The 14,231-nt window shown below is 56.8% G+C and overlaps 1 protein-coding gene and 1 long non-coding RNA gene across 2 annotated transcripts; both read right to left on the bottom strand.

The window, feature by feature from the left end:
* Nucleotides 1-765: 765 nt before the first annotated feature.
* On the bottom strand, nucleotides 766-5,515 carry LOC141568640 (uncharacterized). The gene is made up of 3 exons (XR_012491829.1): nucleotides 5,208-5,515; nucleotides 1,245-1,414; nucleotides 766-1,119 (listed from the first exon to the last, which is right to left on the bottom strand). It is a non-coding gene; the product is annotated as an uncharacterized LOC141568640 (long non-coding RNA).
* Nucleotides 5,516-9,227: 3,712 nt separating this feature from the next.
* On the bottom strand, nucleotides 9,228-13,748 carry SLC27A3 (solute carrier family 27 member 3). Its single transcript, XM_074318993.1, has 10 exons — nucleotides 12,994-13,748; nucleotides 12,442-12,651; nucleotides 12,013-12,171; nucleotides 11,421-11,545; nucleotides 10,952-11,146; nucleotides 10,749-10,839; nucleotides 10,443-10,641; nucleotides 10,117-10,214; nucleotides 9,861-9,991; nucleotides 9,228-9,556 (listed from the first exon to the last, which is right to left on the bottom strand). Exons 1-10 carry the CDS (start codon nucleotides 13,607-13,609, stop codon nucleotides 9,380-9,382), a joined length of 2,001 nt encoding a protein of 666 aa, XP_074175094.1. The 5' UTR covers nucleotides 13,610-13,748; the 3' UTR covers nucleotides 9,228-9,379.
* Between the last annotated feature and the right edge of the window lie 483 nt (nucleotides 13,749-14,231).

Below are 14,231 nucleotides of genomic sequence, written 5' to 3'. Positions count from 1 at the left end.
CTCTCCAAGACCCTCTTCCCGACAGCCCCTTGTTGGCGCTCAGAACATGACCTCAGCTCCCCTTCCAGCTGGCACCGCCTGGGCACTGCAGCCAGTCCCGGCTCCCCAGCGGCTGTCCCCCCACACAGCTCTTTCCTGCACACGCATGCCTGCCCCCTCGCTCCCCCACTTTGCTCCCTCATTCTCCCCCCCATGGCTTCCCCCTTATTCTCCCATCTAGTCTCCCACCCAGTCTCCCCCAGTTCTCCACCATCCCCCGCAGGCCCCAGCCCCTTACCCCAATCTCGGAGCAGCAGTGGCAGAAGCAGCAGCAGCCCCATGTCCCCACGGGCCCAGCCCCCTCAGGCTGGGCTACTTCCCAAGCAGCCCTGGTCTTCTGCCTTCAGCCTGGGGGGCCCCTGGACTGTGGGCATTCCCCCCCACACCCTGGGGGCACAGTATGGGGGCTCTGACCTTGTTTTGGGGAGCCTGGGATCTGGGGGCCTGAGGTGTGGGGTAGAGGCTGGAGCCTGCTGCCCTTCGTCTGTCCTCTCGGGAACTGGGTCTCCCTCTGCTTTCAGCCTGAGCCCCTCCCCAACCCCACCCCCTCTGTCCCCTCCTCCCAGGGCCAAGACCCAGACGCTGAGACAATTGGGGCGGGTGAAAGGGAAGGGGGCGGGGGCCAATGAGAGCAGGGCAAAGTTGGGGGGTCAAGCCCGCCCCTTTCCCAGCCTCCAGAATCCTCTCCCAGCCCATCAGACCCACCCTGACTCCCGCTCTAACTGAACGCATGAGAGTGAAGTTCTAGGGCAGTTGGGGCACCTGCTCCCCTGAGCCCATCGCTGGGGATCCAGGTCCTGGCCAGGGGTGGCTTGGAGTCTGATTTGGGCGTCTCGGGGAGGGGCGCAGATCCCACCCTCCTTGCAGGGTCGCTGTCCTAGGTGCTGAGCCAGGGCCCAGTGTGTGTGTGGGGGGGCACATCCCTTAGTTTGGTCATGGCCCTGGCAGCCCCCTCACCACTCATAGTGTCACTTTCCAAAGCTGTTCTCTCTATTCTTGTCAGGACAATGGATTGGGGCCAGCAGGGACCGGGAGGCGGCCAGCCGGTGGGAGATGGGGACCCAGCCTCCACGCCCCATCCTGCAGAGAAGAAAGAGGCTCAGACCCCTCCCCTTACCCAGTTGACCATCTAAATCATGCAAAAAGGGGGGCTCCTTTCGTCAAAGGAGCCTGGGACCCAGAAAGGCACTGACTTTAAGACTCACTATTTCTGTAGGACCCCTTCTCCAAATGGCTTTGAGAATTTGATGAAAGCCTCCTCCAACCTCCACCAAGGAGACAGCTGGTCCCGCGAGCACTTGCATATGGCCCTGAGCCCCAGGCTGGGAAGTGCTGTCCCAGGGGTACTGTCCTGCAGGGACTCAACTCCCGCTCCCTGCACAAGAACGCAGGATATGGTCAGGCCAAAAAGGAACAACAGAGCCAAAGATAGGGGTTCGTACCACTATATTCTCAATGGCGGCTGATCAAAATGCAAAAGCAAACACCTGCCAGTACCCCAACGAGGGGTCTTCCTGCACCTCAGTCTCACTGACGGCAGGGTGAGAAAAAGGAAGTATGATCCACAGGAGCTGCAATCCACCATCCGCACTTGCTAACCCCACTTGCTAGCTGCCATCTATGGCTAGCGTAGCCACGGCAGTTATATCAGTGGCTAATGGCTCACTGGTTACAGCTGACGGCCAACTAGTCACAGCTGATGGCCATCTACTACCCGAGCCAGCACCTTTCCACGTGAGACCAAGAGCCTGAAAACTGTTCTCTGGGACTCTGTCCCCACAGGTACAGTCCCTAGTAGCCTTGAGGGTCAGGAAATGCTGACAGAAAAGCGTTGCTGAGAGCTGCCTCTCTATTCTTCCCTCCCCAACAATTAACAGCGGCCTGACCCTGAGCAGCCCAGGCTTTTCTGGAAGGTCTCCCAGGCAGATGAAATCCTCCCAGCACTCCCCTAGCACACCTGGGCGTTGTCACAGCTCTCTCTCCTGGGAGCTAGATCTCTCTCCATACTCTTTTTTTCAACAGCATAATGGCCCCTGAGCGGATCAGCCCTGGAACCAATGACTAGGTTAGGTTACTTGGCAAAGGAGGGGGTGGGGGGGGCACCAAGGTTGCAGATGGAATTACGTTGGTTAATCAGCTGACTTTTTTGGTTTGTTTTTAATTTTATTGGGGAAGGGGAACAGGACTTTATTGGGGAACAGTGTGTACTTCCAGGACTTCTTCCAAGTCAAGTTGTTGTCCTTTCAGTCTTAGTTGTGGAGGGTGCTGTTCAGCTCCAGGTCCAGTTGCCGTTGCTAGTTGCAGGGGGCACAGCCACCATCCCTTGTGGGAGTCGAACCAGCAACCTTGTGGCTGAGAGGATGCGCTCCAACCAACTGAGCCATCCGGGAGGCAGCTCAGCTCAGCTCAAGGTGCCATGTTAAATTTTAGTTGCAGGGGGCGCTGCCCACCATCCCTTGTGGGACTCGAGGAGTTGAACCGGCTACCTTGTGGTTGAGACCCCACTGGCCCATGTGGGAATCGAACCGGCAGCCTTCGGAGTTAGTAGCATGGAGCTCTAACCACCTGAGCCACCGGGCCGGCCCCTCAGCTGACTTTAAAGTAAAAGATGATCCTGGGTTACCCAGGTGGGCTCAATGTAATCACAAGGGTCCTTAAAAGTGGAAGAGGCCGGCAGAAGTCGGGGAGTGGGGGTCAGAGTGATGTGATACAAGAAGGACCCATCTGGCTGCTGCTGACTTTGAAGGCGAAGGAAGCAGAGAGCCAAAGAATGGGGGTGACCCCTGGACTGGGAAAGGCAAAGAATGGATTGTCCCCTAGGAGCCCCCAGGAGGACAGCAGGCCTGCCCACACCTTGTTTTCACCCAGACACCTGTGTCTGAAGTCCAACCCACAGAGCTGTGAGCTAATATATTTGTGTTGCTTGGAGCCATTCCATCTGTGGTCATGTGACAGCAGCAAATAGAAAACACTACATGGTCCCTCTCTCTTCTCTCTGACATTGTCACTCCGTGACGTTTGATTTCACATCTGCTGGTTTGTGGTGTGTGTCCCCTCCACTGGAATGTGACTTCCACGAGGACAGGGCCTTTGTGTGTCCCCCGCTGTGTGCCCAAAGCCCGAAGCATGGGACATTTGTTAAGGAGAAGATGGAAGAAGAGCCCACCACCTTGCAAACTGACGCCCAGATCCCTCTCCGCTCTGTGCCTCGTCCCTTTTCTGAATCCCGGAGCGGCCGCCCCACTGCAAACCCAAGGCCACAGCCTTCCTGAGGGTCTTAGGCCCCAGGGCTGTCCCTTTGCCTCTTCCCTAAGGCCACCTGAGCCTGCCCTCATCACTTGTCACCCTGCACAGTCCCTCTGGTTCTCTAATTGAGAACACCCCCCTTACATGTCACTGAGTTGCTGGAGAGGATGGAGACCTTTTCCAGCAGAATTACCGGGACTCTGGGTCATTTGCTTTCTCTAGTGTTGTTGGCTGTGTTCCTTACAATTGGATGGTGGCCCTGGGGGGACTCAGCGTCCTTACAGGGAGGACAACTTCACAGGTGGTGCTGTGTGCTGCACAATGCATCTCGTCAGGAGATATGCCATATCTGGTGGTCCCGCATTAGTGACACTAAGACAGAGTGGGGGCTTCGGGTGGTGACACCCTGATCCCTCCATTGTAAAATTCATCTAATCATTTTATTCAATGATGATAATTGCCTGACTCAATTATTTCATTAGGGGACACAAAACGGTGATTTCCCAGTTCTATCATTCCTTTCTCATGGGTTAAATGAAAGTCTTTTGTAAAGAACTTTCCCTCATCAACTAGGACAATTTGGTAACTCTGAAATACAAGTCCCACAGGGACAAATGCTTAGTTCTTTGCTTTAACTGCTGGCGTTGGTGCTCTATGCGTGAGTGTCTCGCCCTCTGTTTCCCTTTATCCTCATGCCCTTTTAGTACCACTCTGAAGCCCTACATGTTCTCTATGCAATGTTTCAAGTGCATCCATTAATCCTTTTTGACATTCAGCTTCCTAGGCAGTGGGAGCTCTGTGTCCTTTTGATATCCTGGCTTTCTGGCATGAGATGCCTCAAGGCTTATCCTGAGTATTTCCTGCTCCAGACCTGGAATCAACCCTTCCTCCCAGGACATCGCATTGCTGTTGATGGGCCCTTGCTTCTAGGCTTTTTCAGTGAAATACAAGATTTTTACTCCACTTATTTTAGACTTATAGCTTTTTTCTTGCTCTGGAAACAGTGACTCCTAATACGTGTGTTATTATAAAAATATCCCGTAACATAGTTTCAAATAATAACACCAATATTACTAACAAGTATACTACCCAATGAAATGTAACACATTTTTATCTGCCCTTAAGGAAAAACTAACTCTTGCAGCATTCTCCTTGAACAAAAATAGATAAACTGTACTTCAACATTTAAAACCTTTGTGTTTCAAAGGACACTATTGAGCAAGTGAAAAAAACAACCCACAGAATGAGAGAAAATATTTGCAAACCATATATCTGACAAGGAACTTGAGTCCAGCACATATCCAACAGTAAAAAGGCAAATAACCCAATTACCAAACAAGGAAAGAATTTGAATAGATATTCATTTCTCCAAAAAAAATAAATGCCAGTAAGCACAAGGAAAGATGTTCAACCTCATTAGCCATCACGGAAATGCAAATGAAACCCATAATAAGATACCACATCACACCCACTAGGATTGCTATAGTCGAAAGACAAATAATTTGAGTGTCGGTGAGGATGTAGAAAAATTGGAACTCTTGCACGTTGCTGGTGGGAATGTAAAACGGTGCAGCCACTGTGCAAAACAGTGGCAATTCCTCACACAGATAAACAGAATTTCTGTAAGACCCAGCAATTCCATTCCTAGCTACACACCCAAGAGAACTGAAAATCTATGTCCACACGAAAGCTTGTGCATGGACGTTTGTAGAGTATTATTCAAATAGTCAAAAGTGGAAACGGCCCAAATTCCATTAGTTGCTGAATAGACGAACAAATTATGGTGTGTACATTCAAAAGAATATTATTCAGCCATGAAAAGGAATAGGGTACTGATTCCTCAACCGGGGTGAACCTCAAAAACATGGTGCTACGTGAAAGTCACAACACAAAAAAGTTTACACACTGTATGTTCCACTTACATGAAAAGTCCAGAACAGATAAATCCATAGAGACAGAATGTCGCTTGGTAGTTGTCAGGAGCTTGGGGGGAGGGGACAACGCAGAGTGACTGCTAATGGGGTTTCTTTTGGGTGTTGCAATGTTCTCAATAGATAGTGGCTATGGTTGCACAAATGTATGAATCCACTGAAAACCGAACTTTAAATTTTAAAAAGGTCAGTTTTATGGTCTATGAATTAGCTCCAAAAAAAAATTACTAATCTCCGCCCCCCAGTTGGCCCTAGAGGCCGGAAGAGGAGAAGCCAGGTACCGGGGCCTCGCCCCCCCATCTTTCTTTTGGTTTCAGCGGGAGCCGGGAGCGCAGCGGCGGTGCCCCAGTGCGCAGGCGCCGTGCTGGTGGGCGGCGCGGAGGCTCGCCCCGCCCACGCAGGATGACTCCTCCCACCTTCCCGCCTCCCTCACACGCGGACGTGGCGGCGCGGGGAAGGAGTCGGCTGCTGGCGGGTTAGGGCCTTTCCCCACCTAGTGGTCCCGAGCGGTGCCGGGCGGCTGGGAGCGTCCTGCCAGGCCCCGCGGGAGCGGTCACAAGCGTCCCCCGGGGCCTCCCCGCGCCACGGGCCGAGGCGGGCTCCCTCCCCTGTGCGTGGGAAGCTGCCGCCGCGGGCCGGAGGGCCCGGGCCCGAGGGCAGGCGTCACAGGGGTTCCGTCCAGGGCCACCCACTAACTAGTTCGTGCTTTGGAGGCCATACGGACTCTGTCACTACCCATCTCTGCTTTTGTAGCACAGGAGACAACATACGATGGAATGAGTTTAACGTGTCCTAGTAAAACTACCCGTGGACGCTGAAATCTGAATCCCATATAATTTTCACGTGTCTTGAACTATTCGTCTTTTGATTTCTTAAACCATGGGAAAATATCAAACCGTTCTTAGTCCTCTGGCTGTAAAACAAAACAGGCAGCGTTTTTGTGACCCCAGTGTCCCTTTTCCGGCGCCTCTATTTGTTGAGGACGCGTGGACTAGGTACCCTAGGGATCCACAGACAGAGCGGAGAACACGGCTGTGATTCCAGGGCAGGGCAGGGAGACAGAGCTCTCTGGTCCGCCGCCCTCCCACCCGGTGTCCCAAAGTGGTTGACCAGTCTCCTGAGAGGGAACTGACCCCTGAGAACCAACCTATTTTATCTTTGCTGACTATCTCATAATTCCATTTTAATTTACTTCCAATTTTTTGTTTGTTTTTTGTTTTAAGCAAAAAATCCTAATTCTTTGAAAATTTATTTTATTTTTGACTGTGGTATTTGGAAAACCGAATTCTTTTGGATCAGAAGTGTGCCTTCGTAGCTCTCAATTCCTACCACTATGTAGCTGTAGCCTCTGTGACAAAGCTGGTTCAGAGAGCTGAGGGTCGGCCTGCAGGACGGAATGCCAGCCCCCCACCTGGCTCCGCTCATTGGACAACAGTCCCTCCAGCAGGCCTTGCTCAAGCGCTGCTGTGTACGGATCAGGCGTCATATAGCACAACTGAAGCGTGACACCTGGTATTTGTGGGTCAGTAGAGTGAGGAGTGGGGACAGGGTGTAGGCCAGCACTGTTCAGCAGAAATAGAGCGTGGCTCATATGTAATTCTAAATTTTCTAGTAGCCACGTTTATAAAGTAAAAATAAGCAAGTGAAATGCATTTAGATATATTTATTGAACTCAATCCATCCGAACTAATATTTCAACACGTAAGCAATAGAAAACAATTATTAGAGAAATATTTGGATTCTCTTTTTGGTACTAAGTCTGTACTGTGTCGTTTATACTTACAGATAAGCCACATTTCAAGCACTCGATAGGTGCTGTGGTTAGCGGTTGCCATGTTGGATGGTGCAGATTTACAGCAAATGAAACAAGAATTGTGGGGGAAAGGACTTGGTGTGTGATTCCACAAGGGAGGAGGTGGCTGCTGTCACGCAGGGACTCAGATCCCGCTCCCCGCACAAGAACGCAGGACATGGTGAGGCCAAAAAGGAACACCCACGGAGCCATAGGGGAGTCATATGCTCCCTGGCGGCTGGGTTGGAGACACAGGAAGCAGGAGCCACACAATCTGTAACCTGCCGTCCGCTTCTCCGCCAACCAATCAATAACCAACCCCCTAGCATAGCCATGGCAGTTATATTAGTGGCTAATGGCTAACTGGTTACAGCTGATGGCCAACTAGTCACAGATGATCTACTAGCCAAGCCAGCACCTTTCCACGTCAGACCGAGAGCCTGGAAACTGCTCTCTGGGACTCTGTCCCCACAGCTGCTCAGCTCAGTCCTGGGAAACCTGGTGAGTTAAGGTTGTAAGGGGGCAGCTGCAGTCAGTAGCGTGCCAGCCAAATGACAAAGCTACGCACCCCACCCCATGCCAGCCACCCCCAGGCAAACCCTGTTAGACTCTTCCTGGCAGATTAGAAGTGAGCAGAATGAGCTAAATCCCACATTTATGGGTGTGTGAAGACGTCACCTACACCTCACTGTGTGTCTCAATTATCGTGTTTCCCTCAAATAAGACCTAGCCAATCAGCGCTAATGCATCTTTTGGAGCAAAAATTAATGACTCGATATTTATGTTACATTACATTGCATTACGTTACATTATATTATACAGACCCGGTCTTATTTTATTATAAATAAATATTATAAATAAGACACCGGGTCTTATACTAATTTTTGCTCTAACAGACGCATTAGAGCTGATTGTCCAGCTAGGTCTTATTTTGGGGGAAACCCTAGTCTGTCGGTGACACAGCACTGGGGTTGTTGGTGGAGGTTGGGGCAAGGTGTACGTTTTGGAAGAGGAGGGTTTCCCATAGGGATTCAAAGTTGGTGGTGGGGTGCATCCCCCCGACCTTGGAAGGGGAAAGACAACCCAAGGGAAAGTAGGAGAAAATGTCAGAGTTTCATCATTTCAAGCTTTTAGATGATTAACTTTCCCCCCCTTTCTTCCGCCTCCCCCCCCACTTGGGTTCAAGCCGTTGTTTCTCAGTCTAGTTGTGTAGGACACAGCTCCCTGGCCCATGCTGGTGTTATGGGCCTCGCGCTCCCCCCCGGCTGAGGCAGTCAGTTGCCGGTCGTCAGTTGGCCACTCATGGCAGCTCACGGCAGCTCTCGCCGGGCTGCCGGCCACTCACGATGGCTGCCGATTGCTCATGGCAGCCCACGGTAGCCCACAGGCAACTCACGCCAACCTCCAGCTGCTCACAGCAGCCCAGCTCCAGGGAGAGCTGTTGTTCACAATCTTAGCTGTAGAGGGCGCAGCTCACTGGCCCATGTGGGAATGGAACCGGCGACCTCAGAGTACGGCGCTCCACCCACCTGAGCCACCAGGCACACCCTGATTAACTTTTTTGATGCCTTCTTCCTTTGGATCCCACCATCCCCCCTGCTACCGCACACACACATGCACTCTGAGCCCTGCTCCAAGGAGAGGGCTTCAGGCAAACTCTTCCCCAGAACCTGGTGGGCCCCAACCCGAGCAGCTGCTTCTGGGAACATATGACTAAGATTAGGTAAAATTGGAAACATCTGAGTTGGGGAAGCTACATGGCCCGCCCTCCCCTCGCTGTCTTATCAGACACAGCTGTGAAGGAGGACTTTTAGAGTACCCTTTTCCCCAAAACCAAACCTTTGTTTTGCCTGGTTGAGACTTTTCCCCCCAGCCCCACCGCCCCTGAATCAGTGGAGACGGTTTGGCTGACCAAGGGAGCAGCATTTCTGTGCCTTGGTCCATCTCTGCCACTTGAGCCAACCCCTGGGGGCCTGCAGCTCCCCAGAGAGCAGTGGGGGCCCTGCATTCAGGGAGTAAAACCGGGACCGGATACACACAAGCACAGACAGACATCAGTCACCAGGGTTCTCCGAGGACAAGGATCACCCGGGGTCACCTGAGAGGAAAAACACTGAGGTCCAGGCACACGCAGTCAGGGCAGGAGGGCCCGGGCTCTGTGCCAAGGGCAAGCGTCCGGGGGAAAAGCAGTTCCACAGACAGACACAGAAGACCGGTACTGGAGAGCAGAAAGACAGAGCGAGACTGGCTCCAGCGCCATTTATTACAAAAGAATGATTACAAATCTGGTAGAGAAAAGATCCCTGACAGTCCCGGGGCACCTGCCCTGTCCCCACCCCAGATGCCCCTCCCTCAAGCTGGGGCAGGGCTCTTAGATGCGAAGGTCCCCAGCCAGCAGGGCTGTGTACCGGGCAGCCGTGAGGGGCAGGTAGGCGCCCCCGGCCAGGTCCAGAACGTAGAGCGGGTCAGACAGAGCACTGGGGTCAAAGCCCTCCTTCGCCATCCGAACCTTCTGCTGCTTGAAGGTCTCTGTGGTGGCCAGAGACTCCTGGGGAGGGCGCATCAAAGAGAGGTGAAGGAAAGGGCACAGCGCTGGTGGGTGGGTGGCTGGGGGCTCAGGTAAGTTGCCTGAATTTTGTCCAGGGGCAGGTACGAGGTCAGGGTCTAGGGGACAGGGTGACAGGGAAGGCTCAGGCTGAGAACGAGGGGTGGGCAGCAGGTGTCTGGGAAGGTGTGAAGGCGCTGTTCTTTCTCTTCAGAGTGTATTATGTGGGGGGCCCTTTCTGGGGTCAGGGAGCCATTAACTGCTGCGTATATGTGGGGTGGGGGTCACAGAAGGAGTGGCTGGTTACCTGCAGCCTTAGGAACCGAGGCCAGGCATAAGGTGGCAAGTTCTCAGAAACATGGGTGTAGAGCTGCCCAAGGTCCAAAGAGTGGGGGGGACGCGGAACCAGGGCTGCCATTCCAGCTCTGCCTTCGTGTCCTGGGTGGGGGGTGGGGAGAGGCTCAGCGGCAGTGGCTGACCACGAGGCCTCTGTTCCCTGTGCCCGTTGTACCAATTCAGGGAGGCAGGATGGGTATCCCCCCACACCTCCCACGCCCGGGCACCTGGCACGGTGACTCCATAGACGTTCACCTCCTGGAGAAAATCCAGGGCCTCCAGGGCCTCGGCCACCTCGGTCGTGGCCACGTTCTCTCCCTTCCACCTGCCAGAGAGCAGAGATTTGAAGGGAGTCAGGAGTTAGGGTCTCGTGACGTGGGTGGGGAGAGATAGGTCAGGGATGAGGGCAGGGTGCCTGGGCCACAGGGAGGCAGCAGGTCTGAGAGTTTAGATGAGGAGCTGGGCTGGGGCAGGCGATGAAGGGGCAGAGGTTTAGGGGGCTCGGGTCACGGAGGTCGGATGCCCAAGGAGTGGGAAACGTAGGGACAGATACCTGAAGGTGTCCCCAGTGCGGTCATGGAAGCGAAGGAAGCCTTGGTCATCGCAGACCAACAGGTCCCCAGTGTTGAAGAAAACATCCCCCGGCCGGAAGACGTCCTTCAGCAGCTTCCCCTGGGCCAGCTCTGGCCCCCCAGCGTAGCCCAGGAACGGTGACTGCTGGGTCACGGGAGCCACCAGCAGCCCTGGCTCACCTGGCAGAGTCACGGGGGTCAGGGGTGGCCTTGCCTGGAGCCCTCACTTCCCAGGGCCCATCCTCCCGTGCCAGCCTCACCACCCCGTTCACCACACGAGCACGAACCTGGAGTTGTGGCCACACAGTGCCCTCGGGTGTCCCGAAACGGCTCTCCTGTGGTGACATCATAGCGAATCAAAGAGAAGGGGAAGACATGCTGGGGAAGGGAGGCCCACGCACTGGGTCATTTCGGTTGCCTGAGCCCCTCCCCAGCAGCCCCCCCACACACACTGTTCCACAGGGTTCCCAGTTTCCTCCCTGCCTCTCACCTTGTAGAGCCAGGAAGCACGGCCCACGGCGCCCTGCTGTCCTGTGTAGTTGAAAGTGGCCACGTTGCCCTCTGTCAGTCCGTATGTCTCCAGCACCTGCAGGGGCCCGAAGCGCCGTATGAACCGCTCCCAGGTGTCTGGGCGCAGCCCGCTGCCCACCGCCAGCCGGACCTTGTGCCCACGTTCTGCCTGGTTCTGAGGATTGCAGAGGGACAGGGGCTTCAACATCAAGATGCCAGCTCCCCAAAGGAATGGCCCATTTTCCCGCTGCCCAGAAACCCTCTCCACTGTGACCCCTCAGACGCCCCAGTCATCACAGGCCCCACTGTCCCGGCCCCAACCCACCCTGCCATTTTCTTCTCTTTGCTGCCTCTCCCTCCAAACCCCAGACAACTGTCAGCGTCTCTGTCAACTACTGCAAGCCTGCACCCCCGCCTCGGTGGCTCTGCCCAGCGTGGTGCCCACGCACCGGGGGCTGGTTGACAAGGTAGCGGCACAACTCTCCGATGTACTGGAACACTGTCACCCCGTGCTCCTGGCAGTCCTCCCAAAACTGACCAGCCGAGAACTTGGACTTCAGCACCACTGTGGCCCCTGCCGGAAGCCGGGAGGGAGGGGAAGGAAGGAGGTGAGGTTAAGGGCAGCTGCCGTGTGACATTCTCTCGTTCAGGGGGCTGGCCAAGGGGGCCTCTTCCTTTCCCACCTGTGCCTCAGAGGTGAGTGCCCCTTCCTCTCTCCATCCCCAAACGGTCCACCCTTGTCCCCTACCCCAAGCCCCCACCCTGTCCTGCATTTGCCTCCTCCTGGGCGACACTCCCAGCCCTCCCCACCCCCTGCCCCCGCCCCTGGAATGGGGAGTTCCATGAACCCCGTGGCCTCCTTAGTCTGCAGGCCCATTGCACCAGGGGCTCCTGGAGAGCAGGGCCTGCCTGCTCCTTGCTCGGGGGGTTCTCCCAGAAGGACTCAGGAGCACTCCAGGTGAGCACCCCGGCAGGTGCTTACTAACTGCTTGCAGGAAGAAACACCTGCAGGACTGAAGGGGGCTGTTGGGGGACACTGACCGATGCCCAAGCAGCCCACTATGCCCAGCAGGGAGCCAGACATGTGGTAGAGCGGGAGGGCCAGGTAGATCACGTCCTCCTGCCGGGCGCCACACAGCTGGTAGAAGCCCTGGCACTGCAGGACCTTCAGGTGACTGATCCGAGCAGCCTTGGGGAGGCCTGGGGGCGGGGGAGACCAGGGACGGGGCTCAGCTCAGAGCCCTGCCTCCCTCTTTGCGCCTGCTGGGTTTCCTACAGAAAGAGGCAGAGGCAAGGCTGTCCTGGAAACGTGGGAAGTCCGGGGAGGTGGGAGAATATATATGGCCGCTGGGATCAGTATCCCCACTGGGGGTTTTGCTGCGGGGTGGGGCTGGGGGCTGAGCAGGTCCCAGGTCCCTGCCCTTCCCCTGTCTGAGTTTCTGGGAGGTAAGCATGGTGTCCTGGCCTCACCGGTGGTGCCCGAGGTGAAGATGTACAGGCACGTGTCCATCACACTCTGGGGGGCAGACAGGTACCCAGGCACCGGCTCATCCACTTCGGCAGACAGCTCAGCCAGCAAGTCGCTGATTCCCGCAGGATGCGTCTCCGGGCCTGCAGCCCACAGGCGGAGCCCCATGGCTCTTAAGGCCGGCAGATCTGCTTCCAGGGACTCCACGAACTCTGGATGCGGTGGGAAAGCACAGCTCCGCTTCTCTGCCTGCCGCCACCCACAAGCCTTCCCCACCCCTTAGCTTATTTGCACCGCCCTCCCCCCACCCCGCGGCCCGCCCCACTGCTCTTGGATGCGCGTGAAGAGTATAAACATCCCATCACGGGCCTGGGACCTCAAGCCCAGGGAATCCTTGGGGCACCGAAGACCCAGCTCCATCCATTCGCAAACCAGAAACGTATCCCCACCCTTTGCGAACCCCAGTGAGAGCTCTGTGCCCAGCCCTTCTGCCCCTCGGACACGCCCCTTTCCTGCAGGCCCCGCCCCGCCCCGCCGGGGCGCTCCGGCCTTACCTGGCGCCAGGACCAGCGCGCGAGCGCCGCAGCTGCGGAGGCAGTGCAGTAGGGGTCCCCGGCGCAGGGCGCTGGGCACAAAGGCCGTGCGCAGGCCGGCCTTGGCCAACCCGAACCACAGCCACAGGAACTCCGCGCAGGCAGGGAGAAGCAGCGCCACGGTGTCTCCGGGTGCCAGAGGGGCCGCGACATCCCCTTCCCACGCGGCCCGCGCCGCGCCGCTTCCGGCCGCCCGCTCGCCCTCCCGGGCGCCACCCGCGCCGCCGCCGCCACCCGGGCCCCCGTCCCAGCCCCGAGCGCGCAGGAAGGCGCGCGCCGCCCGGTTGCTTTGGCGCTCGGCCTCGGCGTAGCTGAAGCGCCGCGCGCCCTGGATGAGGAAGGTGTGCGCGGGCCGCTGGCGGGCCAGCTGTGCGAGGCGCCAGGCCAGGCTGCAGCCCCCCTCGGGACTCTGCGGGTCGGCCGCGGCCGCGGCCAAGGCGCGCGCTCGGAGCGTGCGTTTGCAGCGTAGGGCGCGCACCGCGAAGGCCACGTCGGCTGCGAGCCAGCGCCACTGGGGCCAGAGGCGCAGCAGCAGCGGCAGCAGCAACAGCAGGGGCAGCAGCAGGAGAGCAGCCATGTGCCCTGTTCCGCGACCCGGCGCCGTCTGGCCCCGGCCGCTCGCAGCCAGTCCTGATACTCGCTTCCGAAAAACTGGGGCTGCTCGTTCTGGATCTGAGACTGCTCCTTCCCGGGAGCGCGCGTGCGCTGGCACACGCCCCTTCCCCCCTGGAGCAGAGCGGCGGGGCTGGGGGCGGCCCCCGCACTCCCGGCCTCCCCACCCCTACGCTCCGCCCTGGGCGCGCTCCCTCCTGACTGCTCGCGCCCGCACCCCTGGGCGGTGCGCCTGCCTCCCCTCGATCCCGGGGTCATCTCCCGTTTTAGGTTCCTTCGCCTCAAGGGCGGTGTAGGCTTCTGGCTGGACTTTGGCGTCCAGGTCTGCGAGCCAGGGCGTTTGGATCGAAGTCCATCCTCCTCCTTCTATCCCTTTCGCCTCCGGGGCTGGAGGGTGCCACTGTCGTCTCCCAAGAAACCAAGAACTCGGCCCCTTGCCCGTTTGACGCTGCAAGTCCCGGCACGGTAGCCAGACCCATGCCCGCCCTCCAGCTGCCTGCAGCCAGCAGCAGCAGCAGCAGCCCCAGCGGATGGGTGGGGGCCGCGCGCTAAGTAGGGGAAAGGTGGAGGCCCAGCCAGCCAGATTT

Source organism: Rhinolophus sinicus, linkage group LG14, assembly GCF_036562045.2.
Source record: "Rhinolophus sinicus isolate RSC01 linkage group LG14, ASM3656204v1, whole genome shotgun sequence".
In the NCBI taxonomy this organism is placed as follows: domain Eukaryota; kingdom Metazoa; phylum Chordata; class Mammalia; order Chiroptera; family Rhinolophidae; genus Rhinolophus; species Rhinolophus sinicus.
The sequence above is the reverse complement of the archived record's forward strand: the minus strand, read 5'-3'. Positions and strand labels throughout refer to the sequence as shown.

Bases quoted from the DNA above. Each gene is read 5' to 3' on its own strand.
- SLC27A3 (XM_074318993.1), bottom strand. From the start codon at position 13,609: ATGGCTGCTCTCCTGCTGCTGCCCCTGCTGTTGCTGCTGCCGCTGCTG. The intron at 10,642-10,748 runs GTTCGTGCTCGT...TGACTCTGCCAG, and splicing joins CTGTGTGGCCACAACTCCAG to GTGAGCCAGGGCTGCTGGTG. The intron at 9,992-10,116 runs GTGCCCGGGCGT...CCCCCCACCCAG, and splicing joins CTATGGAGTCACCGTGCCAG to GACACGAAGGCAGAGCTGGA.